Source organism: Malaclemys terrapin, chromosome 4 (assembly GCF_027887155.1).
Source record: "Malaclemys terrapin pileata isolate rMalTer1 chromosome 4, rMalTer1.hap1, whole genome shotgun sequence".
NCBI lineage: Eukaryota > Metazoa > Chordata > Testudines > Emydidae > Malaclemys > Malaclemys terrapin.
In genome coordinates, this window is record NC_071508.1 from 6944869 (window position 1) to 6959785 (window position 14917).

Sequence of the window (14917 nt, forward strand, 5' to 3'; positions counted from 1 at the left end):
CCTCTCCAGATATTTGAAAAAGGCACTTACTGATTTCTCCTATTCCAGGGCCTCCTTGTTGTAGAGGAGGTCTGTAGGAGTATTTCTCTACTCTACTAATTTCTCAGTCTCCTTTTTGGAGTCATTCACAGTTACTAGCTCAAATGCTTGCCTCTACTGCTACTCAAAGCTTTCTTGGCAACAGCAGTACTGTGAAAATGACATGATTCTTGACAGTTTCACTGCAGTCCAGAGGTAGGGAATAGCAACTGTGAAACAGACAAGAGGTGGTAATTTTACTCTACTGCTGTTCAAAGTTTAAGCAGCAACACAATGGTTCCCTCTGCAGCCTTAGGATACAGCCCCACAGAGAGTCATATTCAAAAGTCCCCACCTAGCTACCCAAACATAAGGATGAGAAATCATCCTTTTAAGAAAAAAAAAAATTGTAAGATTTGGATTCTGCAGAAATCGTGGCTTAGCACTTCCACCCCAACCAGGCAAAGTTTCCCTTTATCTCTGGTAAGTGGATTTTTCAAGCCCAGCCGCCAATGGTTAGAGTAAGTAATCAATAACTGGGGCTTAGATCTGTATGAAGTATTGCAAGTTCACTGTGAAACACTGAACAAGATTTATCTATGGTTTTACATATATTGAGTAAGCTTTAATTTCAGAGCATGACCTACCCCATTTCCCTGCTGCCCAGTTTACGTTAAGATCTCTAGCCGTATTCTGCTTTACCTCTGTCTCAATTCACACCACACTCATTTGGGTGGATTTACAAATCAGTCCCTTCATTTGAATACTTTATGGCATAATTTGAGATTTCCCTATCAAGTGCCACCTCTATATAAATGTTAACCCTTTTACTGCTGCTCTTGAAAAATGTTTTTAATCACGTTGCAGATTGGACATATGTCCTACATATTTATTTGGCTGGCAAAAACTATTTTAAGGTTTAATTCAGTGAATCAAGTTGAAGCAGGCTTCGGAATTACCATGTATAAAGTACACCCAAAACACCACATGTGGCAATTTCAGGGCACTTGTTCAAAGTAAAAATGTTTAATAAGCCATTTCCCAATTTCTCATTTCCACATGTTCCTCTGCTTTAATATCACTTTGTCTAGCAAATCCATTGCTCTTTGCATGTTAAGCTGGCCTGTGTACAGCCAACACACAAATATTTGATGAATACTGGGAAATTATAAGTCAAATATTGTTTTACATTAAAAGCTGTTATGAACTAATGTACATCTATTAGTTTAAAACCATTACAAACCCCAGAATTCACTACTCTGGGTACATACAGAGCCATGTGTGTAAAAGTCACAGTTGTGTCATGCAAGGTGCAGCTCCAACAAACATTCAGCCTTACTAATAGGTGAACTCAGAACTGATGTTCACTGAAATTCATCATGCTAAAGAAGAGATCCCAATGAACCGCTGTAGGATTAAGCCTTTTCTCCTCACAGTGCTTAGCCATTTCTGCAGAGGAAAAGAGTGGCTCTTTTGAAGAAGCCAGCCTTCCAATTCAGTATTCATGTGTCCCTAACAATTACAACTCTGCAATCAATCTGTGTCTATAGAGCTGAGAATCCTTTAAAGGAAAAAGCAGCACCTTTTCCCACTGTCCTATTCTTGTCTAGCTCATGTAACCCAATGTGTTAGAAGAAGCTATTACCCCTTCCTCTGGAGGTGCTGCAGATATATCACAACTCCACCTGGTGCTCCTTCTCTGCTCCGAGATTCACCTACCCCTACACTGGGCCCTGGGCTACAGGATCCTGCGTATCAACCATGCTTACCAAGCAGGTCTGAGTTTGGCACCCATGGTTCTTCCCTTCTGGAGTCTATGACCATTGATGTTTAGTGACCAAACAGCCTTTTAAAACCAAAAGATTGTTTATTTTATCAGTAGGAACAAATCATTTAGAGAAAAAAGAATTTTAAAATCAGTCTACACTCATGTTTATCTTACCCAAAGGCTTCCCATCTCCTGATGCTGACCTGGGCACGTGGTGATCTTCAGATACCCCCGCAAAAACCTATCTTTGTCTCCTGACAGAGTCCTTTCTTTAAATTCTGTCTCAGTTCTTTTGATCTTCTGGTTTCCAGGTCTTTCCCTATCCTGGTATTGTCTCAAGTGTTTGCTGAGAAGCAGCTTCCATCTTGAGCCATTCCTCCCTTTCCACTTGTTTTCCCTTATAGTCCCCTATTACAAATACATTCACATAGTAAACATCCCAATAATCAGGTCACCATACTGCATTTGTAAATTACTGAGTAACTCACTTCCATCACAATAACCATTAAACTGTTTAAAATATTACTGCAAGCAAAGAAAATACCATCCAATGAAAATAAGGGAGTTAGCCACACAGATTTGTTATGAAATTTTTATTGTTCCATGCCACGCTAACGAAGGGGACAGAGTCTGGATATTCAGTGTTTCACTTCTCTCAACTGAATGCTCTCAAATCATGGAATCATACAATATCAGAGTTGGAAGGGACCTCAGGTCATCTAGTCCAACCCCCTGTTCAAAGCAGGACCAATCCCCAGACAGATTTTTGCCCCAGATCCCTAAATGGCCCCCTCAAGGATTGAACTCACAACCCTGGGTTTAGCAGGCCAATGCTCAAACCACTGAGTTATCCCTCCCCCAAATAACCCTCCATACTCAATATAGCATCTGCTGGGCATCATGAGTCCCAATTCTAGATGCACAAGGTAAACAGTTTTCTCCACTATGCAAGTTTTGATTTGGAAGCATTTTTCACAGAGATCAGGAAGTCCTCTCCTTCAAACCGCAGATCAGAGAGTTATTCATTTTTTTTTAAAATGTAAATGCTGAAGTACTTTTGGCAGCCCTCCACTCTGCTACTGCTTGAGACAACTTTTTCCTTCTGAACCTCAGCTTTCTGCAGCATGGCAAAAAAACCCTCATTCCCACAGCTCTCATGACAATTCACTGGAAGGCAACAGTGAAATTTCCACATTTTTAGTACACTCTCGTCATAGAATATCAGGGTTGGAAGGGACCTCAAGAGGTCATCTAGTCCAACCCCCTCTTATCCATCAGTAGCGTGCCACTGTCCCATACCAGCTTTTTTCCTTAAGAGGAGTTTTCCAGGAGCTTGGTCTACATTCTTGACCTCTTCAACCAAATGAGTTATGTAAGAGTGCCATAGTGCATCTGTACTTTAGCATGCTGGCTGACCAAAGAGTTCCAGCAGAAGTGAAAGACACTCCATAGACAAGCTCTCCTTGAAGTGAAAGCACCAGAACACTGGAGGAAAAGGAAAGTGAAATCCTGGAGAGGAATCAGATACTGGACAGCAAAAATACATAATTCACCATAAAGAGCAAAAATGGGTCAAAACCTTTATTACATTTCTTGTCTTCTGAAAAGCCAATGTAACTTGCTCCATCCATTGTTAAGAGCCACAGTCTCCTGTGGAATCTGCAACTGAAGCTTTAGCTTGACTTCCAAGTGCACCAAAATGTATCATTGCTAAAACCTTTCAGCTGCTGTTAGCCAGTGACAATAAGCAGGTTCAATGAATCATGTGATGAGGGAAGAGTCTAAAATGGTATTTTACAAGTGACTGATTCAAGAAATATTTGCACATTAGAACTGGCTGAGAACAATCAACATGCAAAGTCACATTCTGCTTAGCTTGGTAGGCTATTTTGATGGTGTCACCCCCATGCACCAGTTCCCAAGAGTGCACAGTTGAGATTCCATCAATTAAAAACAAAAATTCTAATCCTCCCATTAAACAAAAGGATGATGGGAGTCAGTGGAGGAGGGACGGGTTAAAGAAACAGGCAGACAGGAAAGAGAAAGAAGGAACGAGGAAAGTGAGTTTTAAGTTGCTCTTTTCCCTCAGTGTTGCATGGTACCTTTTCAGCAGCAGTTTGAGGACCCTTTCAACCACTATCACTGTCAGAACTAAAATGGCAATGGTTTAATTTGCTATATTTAGCTTTTACAACAGTGTTTTTAATTTTGAATTGCTGATTTCACTGCCAGTGGAAGCTATATAAAGTTTGCAGGCCTTCCCATTATAGACCCATTTTTATTTACAATTCCCATTACGACTCAGAACCATTTTATGCTCCACCTCAGCCCAATGGTAATTTTTTGTTGTTGTTAAAGTTGAAACAGTAATACAAATATGCCATTTATATATTCATTTCCCACTTCCCCAGGTACAAAAAACCCCAAATCAACTAAACTTGGTTTTTAAGTGAGGGGCAGGACCTTTGTTAAATTTTAAACATTTCATCTTTAAAATTACGAGTGTTTGAAAGTGGCATTCTACACGGTAGACAGTAGACAATCAGAAATTAATCGTGGACAATTAAGTGAAAAATGATTCACTTGTGCTTTAGAGTTTCAAGTGAGCTACTAATCTGAAGACAAAACTGTATTAACATATGCTAGCTTTCTGGGATGTACGTTTAGACTTAACTAGTTCAATCGCCTGACTACGAAGTCGCATTAAATACAATTTCACCGTTCTGCTGTGGCACAGCTAGGATATAGATATATATTATAGTGGGATGGGGCCCACATAATACATAGCAAGCTGCATATGTGGCCCACAATGATAAATAGAATCATAGAATCATAGAATATCAGAGTTGGAAGGGACCTCAAGAGGTCATCTAGTCCAACCCCCTGCTCAAAGCAGGACCAATCCCCAACTAAATCATCCCAGCCAGGGCTTTGTCAAGCCGGGCCTTAAAAACCTCCAAGGAAGGAGACTCCACCACCTCCCTAGGTAACGCATTCCAGTTTGAGAACCACTGCAATAATGCAATGTGAAGACTGCACAGTTAAACACAAGATATAGGAAACGCAGAGTTAAATGACACATTCAACCATAAAGGTGATCTGCAAAGACAATAAAGTGGTCCGAAGCCCCTTTTTTCTTTTTTGTAATGTATAAGGACTCAAAAAGTTTGCCAAGGCAGCTTTCTGGCTTGTTTTTTCAGTTAGAAATTTAGATCTTGTCCACACTGAAAGACCATGGTAACTGGAGAACTGTTCAACTGAGACAGGAAGGGTTTTTTAGTCAGGTTGTTTTAAAATGTATCATCCCTTTAACTCCAATAAGTAATGAACACTTGGGAGAAAAGATACATTTGTAATAAGATTTGCCATTCTTCAGTGGTAGTAAACAAGAGTCTCATTAACTCCTTAATTCTGGGCCTAGGTCCCCATCCCTCTAGCACTATACCCACCCCTCCAACTAAGACATAAGCATATAATATATATCAGAGCCTCCAGCAAAACACAAGGAGATCAGACGTGATATTTCTGATAGTTCCAAGTTAAAAATCAGACTACACCTTTCTTTCAGGCCTTCATTATACATCATAAGTAAGGCTACGTTTTATTCATGTGTATATTTAGTAAAAGTCATGGACAGGTAATGGGCAGCAAACAAAAATTCATGGCCCATGACATGTCCATGACTTTTACTATATACCCCTAAGTAAAACTTGGGCCAGGGTAGTCCGGGGGTCACCGCGGGTGATGGCCCAGGCCCACCCCCCACCGCAGCTGGCACTGGGAGGGAAGGGGGGCGTGCAGCCTTGGACCCTTGCTGGTGATGGGGGGTGGGGAGGAAAGGGAGGCAGGGCTGGCAGGCTCCCTACCTGGCTCCGACCGGCATGTCCCTACAGCTCCTAGGCAGCGGGACCGGGAGCTCTGCGCGCTGCTCCCGCCACAAACGCTGGCTCCGCAGCTCCCATTAGTTGGGAACCACAGCCAATTGGAGTGGTGCCTGTGAGCACAGGTAGTATGCTGAGCCCCCGGTCCCTAGAACATAAGAACGGCCATACTGGGTCAGACCAAAGGTCCATATTGCCCAGTATCCTTCTGACAGTGGCCAATGCCAGGTGCCCCCAAGGGAATGAACAGAACAGGGAATCATCAAGTGATCCATCCCATGTCGTCCATTCCCAGCTTCTGGCAAACAGAGGCTAGTGACGCCATCCCTGTCCATCCTGGCTAATAGCCACCGATGGACCTATCCTCCATAAACTTATCTAGCTCTTTTTTGAACCCTGTTATAGTCTTGGCCTTCACAACATTCTCTGGCAAGAAGTTCCACAGGTTGACTGGGTATTGTGTGAAAAAATACTTACGTTTGTTTTAAACCTGCTGCTTATTAATTTCATTAATAGGAGCTGCAGGAACATACTGGTAGGAGCCCTGCCCCTCCCCCCCCCCCCCCACCGCCCAAGGTAAGTGCCGCCCCGCACCCCAACCCCCTGCCCCAACCCTGAGCCCGCTCCCACACCGGCTGCTGCAGAAGTTACTGAGGTCACGGTAAGTCATGAAATCCTTGATCATAGGTAAAAAAAAGGACAAACCCAGTTTTTAAAAATATCCTACAGGTCATCTTTAACTATTCCCTCTTGTTTCTAGCACTGTCTTTTGTAGCCCCATTCTATTTCTCAAACAGAATAAATCTTCTCTTTGCAACTTTAGAAACACAGACGTAGCAAGTTGTAGTACTGTACTGTAGTAATAAAATTAGGAAGTATCCGGACACAAAGTAATTTCTGTATTAAATGCAAAAAAGTAACAATGTGAAATTAAAGTTGCAATATCAGGGCACTCAAGTCACACTCTGGAAAAGTTAACTGCCATATTAAACATCTTGTATATTTCATGGTATACCTTAAGAATGCTATCTTTAGGGGGTTGCAATGAATAACTGTACAAACTTTGAATGTGGTTGTGTTAACATTGGCAGAGCAACATTAACTTGGGGGATTTTGTGACTCGAGTGACTGATCTTCCAAACTTAATATTGAAGGCCAGTTTCTTTTTCAAAAGGCAAAAAGAAAAGTAGGCTTCTTGTACAGCTTACAAGCACTAATGACTGAAGGCAAAGCATATGTATTTTGTGAACCAGTAACTGAAACCTTAGGCTACACACAAATGCAGAGAATCAATCATTAAATGCAAAGTTCGCATCTTCACACATTTCCACTGCAAGTTTCAGATATTCATGTCTTTTTCCCAAACTTAGCAAAGCACTTCCTGCTCATTTAAGGCCTTATTTACACATCAAGTTTTAGAGTTCAGCTGCTATCTCCCCTCTCCTTCCCAAAGTTAGCCCACTCAGAAGTATCTTTTTTTAAAGATAAAAAAGGACTTAAAAACAAAAAACTTTCATAACTTCTTACTGGTGAAAGGATTTTAGTCTAACTTTCCAAAAACGTTCAGCTTCTGGCAGAAACCAGAGGTAAAATTTTAGCTCAAAATATATCCATGACTAATGTCAGATGAATGGTGGGATGGGATTTAGAAAGAAAGCTACTTTGTAGCTTTAAAGGGCTCAGTACCTGCAGGACTGACAGGTTCAATTTATAAGGTCAATTTTCAATTCAGAGATAATGGAAAAGCAAGAATCAAAATTTAACCATTAAATCTACAACCCAGTAGTTTCCAACACTAGCATTTTAGTTAGAACTGCAGTTTTAACATTTTTTTCATGAGAACAATATCTAAACCCGTGTGAAACTGCACATTAGGTTGGACATTAGGAAAAAGTTCCTAACTGTCAGGGTGGTTAAACACTGGAATAAATTGCCTAGCGAGGTTGTGGAATCTCCATCTCTGGAGATATTTAAGAGTAGGTTAGATAAATGTCTATCAGGGATGGTCTAGACAGTATTTGGTCCTGCCATGAGGGCAGGGGACTGGACTCGATGACCTCTCAAGGTCCCTTCCAGTCCTAGAGTCTATGAATCTATGAACTATAGTACACAGTTTGTCTAGAACTTTATGGATATTAGGATGAAAACTGACAGAATTAAACAGCGATATAAAAGGACTTACTAATTATACTGAAAAATATAGTTAATAAAAAGCAAGAAGTACTTGTACAAGAACATCTGAAAATACAATCATCCCCTAAAATATATTAGGATTCTATTACAGTTGCATGATAAAGCACACAAGCCAGGAAATACAATAATTAAGGCTGACTTTGTAACTTTAATTGTCTCCTTATGTGCTAGTTTTCTATTTGTGATTGATATCAATCATGAAATACAATACACACCTTCTTCAACCTTAACCTTCCCACAATCTTGCTATCAGACGCACAAAGGCAGACCTTTGTGCCTATGCACTGAAGTCAATGATCCGGTGAGCCCTTAGATACACATTACACTAACTATTTTTATTCTTTACACAATACTAGTTATACTGGCATAGCAATTCCTTATGGTTTTTATTGATAGAGTTAACCATGGGATGGCAGAATTATTAAAATAAAACAAGTGCTTACACTGTTGGTGTGTTATACCCCTTCTCCCACCCTTTGTAAACTCTGTAGGGTAGCAGCCACTCTATGTTTGTGCAATGCTGAGCACAAATGGGGCCCCTCTCTTGGTTGGCCTGGAGGCACTATTGTAATAAACCTATTAAATAATAGGTAATTCTGTCTGCACTCAAACTATACATTTTCTTTGCAAGCTGCAGCACAGATGCTTGCACCTCTAAGTACAATTCCAAATATGAAGAGCTTGAGCTAAAAATTTTGGTGACCTATATACTGCAGAAAATGTACACTCTGCTCAGCTGAATACCTAAGATGCATGTTGTATACATATGGTTTACTGCAGGGGTCTGCAACCTTTCAGAAGTGGTGTGCCAAGTCTTCATTTATTCACTCTAATTTAAGGTTTCGTGTCCCAGTCATACATTTTAATGTTTTTAGAAGGTCTCTTTCTATAAGTCTATAATATAGAACTAAACTATTGTTGTATGTAAAGTAAACAAGGTTTTAAAAATGTTTAAGAAGCTTCATTTAAAATTAAATTAAAATGCAGAGCCCCGTGGACCGATGGCCAGGACCCAGGCAGTGAGAGTGCCACTGAAAATCAGCTTGCATGCCACCTTCGGCACACGTGCCATAGGTGGCCTACCCCTGGTTTACTGTGTACTTTTCAACTAAGTGATTTTCATGAACTGTTTGTCTGCCCTACACAGACAAGCAGTCATTACAAGATGCTGTAGCTAAATCAGTAGTTTTCAACCTGTGGCCCGCAGACCCCCGGGGATACAGACTATGTGTAAGATTTCCAAAGGGGTCTGCACCTCTATTTGAAATTTTTATAAGGGTCTGCAAATGAAAAATGGTTGAAAACAACTGATCTAAATAAAAAACTGTATACAGTATTGTATTTAATATTATGTGATAATTAAATACCATCATAATGACAGGTTTCAAAGTAGCAGCCGTGTTAGTCTGTATCCGCAAAAAGAACAGGAGTACTTGTGGCACCTTAGAGTAACAAATTTATTAGAGCATAAGCTTTCGTGGACTACAGCCCACTTCTTTGGATGCATATGCTCTAATAAATTTGTTAGTCTCTAAGGTGCCACAAGTACTCCTGTTCTTTTTAAAGACCACCATAACTCAAGTACATAAGGATGCACAGTTAAATTCCACATATAAACTTAATGTTGGCATTTATTGACTTAAATCTTTAAACATGCAGCAGCTTCACCCTCCAGGACTTCAAAGGTCTGCTGGCTAGCAAAAACTGCCACTATACCATGTAAGTTACACAATCTGATACTATTTGAATAGATGCCACCAAAATATTCTAGCCTCTCTCCTGCACACCATGAGCTGTGTGGCTGAGAAGGATGCTGGCATCTTCCTATACGATAAAGCTAAGGTGAACCAGACTATGGGTAATTTCTGTACACCTTTAACTTTTCCCCAGCTCCAAGCATCCCTGTCCATGAACAGTAATATAGCTAACTGGATATTTTCATGTACTCCCAGGTTCACTCAGTACAAACGTGCAAGTGTATAATATTTGTACTATCGGTGTCTGGGGTCCCAGCCCTGCAGTAGAAACCCATTATGCTAGGTGCTGTACAATCATTGAACATAGTTACTTTCATGCACACTTTGAGCTACAAAAGGCTCTTACTTGGTATGGAATTTTAAGAGGTGAAAAACTCAAAGCAAGTTTCCCTATTAAACAAGGCTAGGCATGGCTCTTCAGTTAGCTTGAAATTTGGCATTGAAGTAAAGCTATCTATTTTGGCTTTAGGGCTGGTTTATAAAGAAAAAGCACAAGAATTTCAATGTGGAGAATTTTTTCCATGTTTTCACATTCAAGGACAGCTAAAGCATTCATTGCTCAAAGTTTTAAAAAATTAAACTTGTAATTTCCCAAGCTTAGTCTTTTTCTAATCTGAAACATGAGAAGTTTTAAGCAACTGAAAAAAGTGGAATCATTAGGCCAACTTAGTAGCATGATCGCTTAAAAAAGCCTAAGCATTTAATAGATTGGGAGTGACTAGAGAAAATGATTTACATAAATATTCAAGTATGCTTCATACATTCAGAAAACAGCATTGATATTCCCCTTACACATTCCAGCAACCTTAACTCTAACCTAGAAGGCACTAACTCAACACACATCACTAATTATGTTCTTTACATAGTAAAATGTGAATATATACTAGCGGTGTATAAGCTAAATGAATTCATAAGCAGGCATTGCAAATCAGCACAGAATTAAATTATCACATGGTAGGTAGAAGAGTGACATTTTAACACCCAGCTGGATTGAACTCTGAAGAGGCCCCTGGTTTCTCCCTTCTTAAGGTCTCACTATAGGTCTGGGATTCAAGGCTCAAATTGCTTGTTAACAACATTGCAGCCTACAAATCCTTCCTTTTCCTCCTTGGCTATTTATTTGTCTGTCTACAAATGGCAACACAGATTAGTGCCAACAGGAAGTTACAGCACATCATTTGACTAGAGATGCCCCAAGGTTTTTGGGCACAAATGCCTACAAATCAAAATTAAACTGAACACTGCAGCAGAGAAAAGTGAGCTGTTTGTGTATGCATACAGTCTCTGCATTCTGAGTTTGCTGGGAGATTTCCCATTCTGTGAGGCTCTGTCTATTTCAGCCTGCCAAACACTACATAATACTTTGTTTTGTAAACTGCTGCAGGAGGAGGCCTCTATCATCCCCCTGCTCCACCATTGTCAGCCCTGTGTATCCATCTGTCAGCTTTTTGCACATAATGTTTCTACTCCTCCCATGCTGCCCCTTACACACTAAATGCTCTCCATGATTTGATCCACAAGGCCACTACCTTCTCCTCCAAATCTCTCCTCAGTCACCTCTGCTGCAGCACCTAGAAGAAATCTACTGCCATCCATGGAGAGGCAGATGGGGCTAGATGACATCATTTACAGTAGAAAGCAAAACCATATGCATATACAAATGTATATATTGGAATGCATCCCTCTCCCTGTACCTTTCATATGTCACACTAGGGCCTGATCCTGTAATATGATGTTCACAGAGACTGTTGAGAACCAGGGCCTTGTAGCTCTTCAGGTCCAGGATTACGTTTATATGGAGCCTAGCACAATGGGACCCCAATCTTGAGTGGAGCTTTGGGGCACTATTGCAATATTAAACACCAAACAAACATGAGATGCTATCTTAAAATGGAAGATGCATCAGGTGGAAGGCTGCCTTAGAAAAAGTCTCCCTTTCCCTGATGCCACATGTTAATCATAAAGAACAAATCAGAATGAAGGAGGCATTCCAATCTTACCTTTACCAGCTGCTTTATGCGCATATCTGAAAGAAATATAAAAGTAAATATAAGTAACAGATTGATGCTGCCATATTAAACAAACTAACATTTAACTCCATTAAACTGTAATTGTGTGGGCAGCTCCTGCAAAGTAAACAAACAAATAAAGGTTCCCTTATCTTGAAAGGCTGTTTTTTAACTACTTTCAAATAAAACTGGCAGTTTCTCCATGGCGTCCCTCCCTCACTGAATAAAATCTATGGCTTTCTTAGGGTGAGACAAAAATGCTTTCTGAAATGCATCCTAACAAGAGAAATCTTACGGCTATAAGGACTTGTCTACATGAAAAAGTCATACAGTTCTACCCAGGACATGACCTGAAGCCTCAACCGGTGCAATTTTCTAACATAGACAAGTTCCAAGAGTCTTCATGCACCTTTCAAGCCAGTGGACCCCCGCCCCCATCCCCACTCAAGTAGCTGCCAAATTATCACGATATTCATTCAATGCCTTTGACTAGCAAAAAGAAGAACAGGAGTACTTGTGGCACCTTAGAGACTAACAAATTTATTAGAGCATAAGCTTTCGTGGACGAAAGCTTATGCTCTAATAAATTTGTTAGTCTCTAAGGTGCCACAAGTACTCCTGTTCTTCTTTTTGCAGATACAGACTAACACCGCTGTTACTCTGAAATTTGACTAGCAATTCAGTTTTTGCAGAATGGAAAAGGTTGCACTCTTCTGAGAAGACCCTCTTGTACTGTGAGTGCATATGAACATAGAGAAGTAAAGTACAAGTAGATTCTGATAAGGCTAAAGAACAGAGTATCCCCTCTCTCCCCCCTCCCCCAGTGTCCGTGTGAAAAGGGGAGACGCAGAATCCCGCCCCCCCAAGTGTTTGTGTGTGTGTGAGAGAGAGAGAGAGAAGGGGAGACCCAGAACACCCCCCCCCCCATGTCTGTGTGAAAACTTTAAGGGGAGAACCCCGCCCCCAGTGTCTGTGTGTGTGGAGGTCCCAAGTCTCCCCCGCTCACTGTGTGTGTGTGTGTGGGGGGGGGGGGGGGGCGATGTCCCGGTTTCTCCTCCGGGCCCGGTACTCACACGGGGCGCGAGGTCCCCTTCTTGCCCCCGGCTCCCGGCGGGGCGGCAGCTGCCGGCGGCGGCTCGGACTCCTCGGGCGGGCGGGCGCCGAGGCTGCTCCTCCGGCGGCGGGGGTACTCAGCCTTCCTGCGGCGGGACGCGGCGGCGGCTCCCCCCGCAGCCTCCCCGGCGGCGGCGGCGGCGGCGGCCCGGCTCCGCTCCCGGCCTCCCCTCAGCACCCGGCTGCCCCCGGACTCCTCCCCCTGCTCGGGGGCGGGGGCGGGGGCGCGGCGGCGGCCGGCGGCGGCGGAGGGCGGCCCCTGGGTCTCCCCCTGCTCCGCGGCGCCCCCCGACAGCTCGGTCCCCCCCGGCATCGGGGCGGCGAGCGGAGGGGGCCGCGGCGGTTGCTCCTCCTTGCTCTTCCCCGACGGCGCCCCGCCCTACGCAGTCGCGCCCGCTCACCAGCAGCCAATTAGGAGCCGGCGTCGGCTTCAGACCGGGCGCAAGCGTCTCCCCCCCTTGCCCCGTCCGCCACCAATCAAGCAGCACGGGCTGGGACACGCCACGCCCCTCTCCAGAGCCGGCCAATCAGCAGCCTCCCCTAGCTGAGTCCGCGCGCCGCTCCGTGTACCAATCGGCGAGCGCAGCTCCCCGGGAGCGCGCGCGCGCTGTCGGTGTTCCCAACCCGTGGCGCGCGCCCCTACCCCCTCCCCCTAGCCGATTAACAGTCGCGTCTCGCGCCCGACTCGGTGACCTTTTCACCCCCCTCTGCCCTGGAGCCCCCTGTCCCGCGCGGCTCGGGGGAGGGTGGGCACGCACCGCGCAGGCGTAATCGCTTCGCCCAGCCTCTGCTGTTACGATCGTGGTTCCTACCGCCCCCGCCGCAGCCTGGGCCCCGCTGGTCCCCCCGAGTCCCTGGTCCGTGGGAGAGGCCGCCAGGGAGCCGGTAGCCCCCGCGACCCTCCCTCTCTGGTTCTCGCACCGCCCCCGCCACTCGCGGCGCCGGAGCGGGGGAGGAGTTTTTTTGGCTGTCGCTTCTCCTTTAAGAAAAAAAAAAAAAAAAGCCCTGTCGGGCGGCGGGTGAAAGTCGGTTACAAAATGGCGGCCAGCGCAGGGGGGCGCGGCTTGTGGAACGTTTGCCCACTTCCGCTCCTGCTCGCGCAGGCGCTCTGGCTCCGGCGCAGCGCATGGTGGGAGTTGTAGTCTCAGAGTTCAAAGGCTGGGAGTTGGCGCGTAGGAGAAATTAACCTGGAAGCTGCCCCGAAGGCAGCTGGGAAATGCCCCTTCTAAGGCCAACCTTGCGCAAGGTCTCGCCTAACCTCCTTTGGCTGCGGTGCCTGGGGCCTCCCACCTGGTATCCTCCTGGGCGCAGAGTTCATGGTGGAGCTGGGCCCAATGCCTCCTGCTGCTGCCCCCCCAACCCTTCCCTCTGGCCCTATGGGGGAGGGGGACAGCAGCAGGAGGCATTGGGCCCAGCTCCCTTCCCCTGGCAGTGCCTGTGCGACGGGAACACCTTGGTGACAGATGAGCACGGTGCATGGTGCCATGCCCCGGCACCGTGCACTTTGATGCTTGGATCCGTTTGGATAAAGGGTGTACCCTTCTGCAGCCGCAACTCTTCGTTTTGTTAGGGTTACCATACATCCGGTTTTTCCCGGACATGTCCGGCTTTTTGGTAATCAAACCCCCGTCCGGGGGGAATTTACAAAAAGCCGAACGTGTCCGGGAAAAATACTCCCTGGCTTACCTTAGAGCGGGTGTCGGGGGCTGCTGTGCTCCCTGACTCCTGGGCACTGTAAGAGCCGAGCTCCCCGAGCGCTACTGGCTTCGGGCAGCCCCCATGCCTCCGAACCCTGCGCCGCCAGCCGGGCACTTCCCCTCCGGGGGCGCAGGGTCCAGAGGCATGGGGGCTGCCTGAAGCCGGTAGCATTTGGACAGCTCGGCGCTTACAGAGCCCAGGAGTTCAGGGAGCACAGCAGCCACCGGAGCCCGGGAGGGGAAGTGCCCGGCTGGGGGCGCAGAGTCCGGAGGCATGGGGGCTGCCCGAAGCCCGAGCGCTACTGGCTTCACGGTTTGCTGGGCAGCCTCCAGACCCTGCGCCCCAGGCTGGGCGCTTCCCCTCCCGGGCTCCAGCTGCGCTGGGGAAGCGCCGGCCAGGGGGCGCAGGGTCTGGGGGCTGCCCCGCAAACCGTGAAGCCGGTAGCGCTTGGGCAGCCCTTTTCGCGTGGCTGGGAGGGAG

General features: G+C 45.2%; 1 protein-coding gene across 2 annotated transcripts in view; it reads right to left on the reverse strand.

The window, feature by feature from the left end:
• The window catches only part of ZFP91 (ZFP91 zinc finger protein, atypical E3 ubiquitin ligase), a 30534-nt gene extending 16818 nt beyond the window's left edge, over nt 1–13716 (reverse strand). The window contains exons 1-2 of one of the 2 annotated variants that reach the window (XM_054025859.1): nt 12700–13716; nt 11618–11643 (exon numbers count right to left, since the gene is read on the reverse strand). In XM_054025859.1, the coding sequence (XP_053881834.1) occupies nt 11618–11643; nt 12700–13052 (379 nt within the window). In that variant the 5' untranslated portion in view covers nt 13053–13716. The remainder of the gene's footprint in view (nt 1–11617; nt 11644–12699) is intronic. The other variant, XM_054025860.1, reaches the window with a different exon arrangement.
• Nucleotides 13717–14917: the final 1201 nt, after the last annotated feature.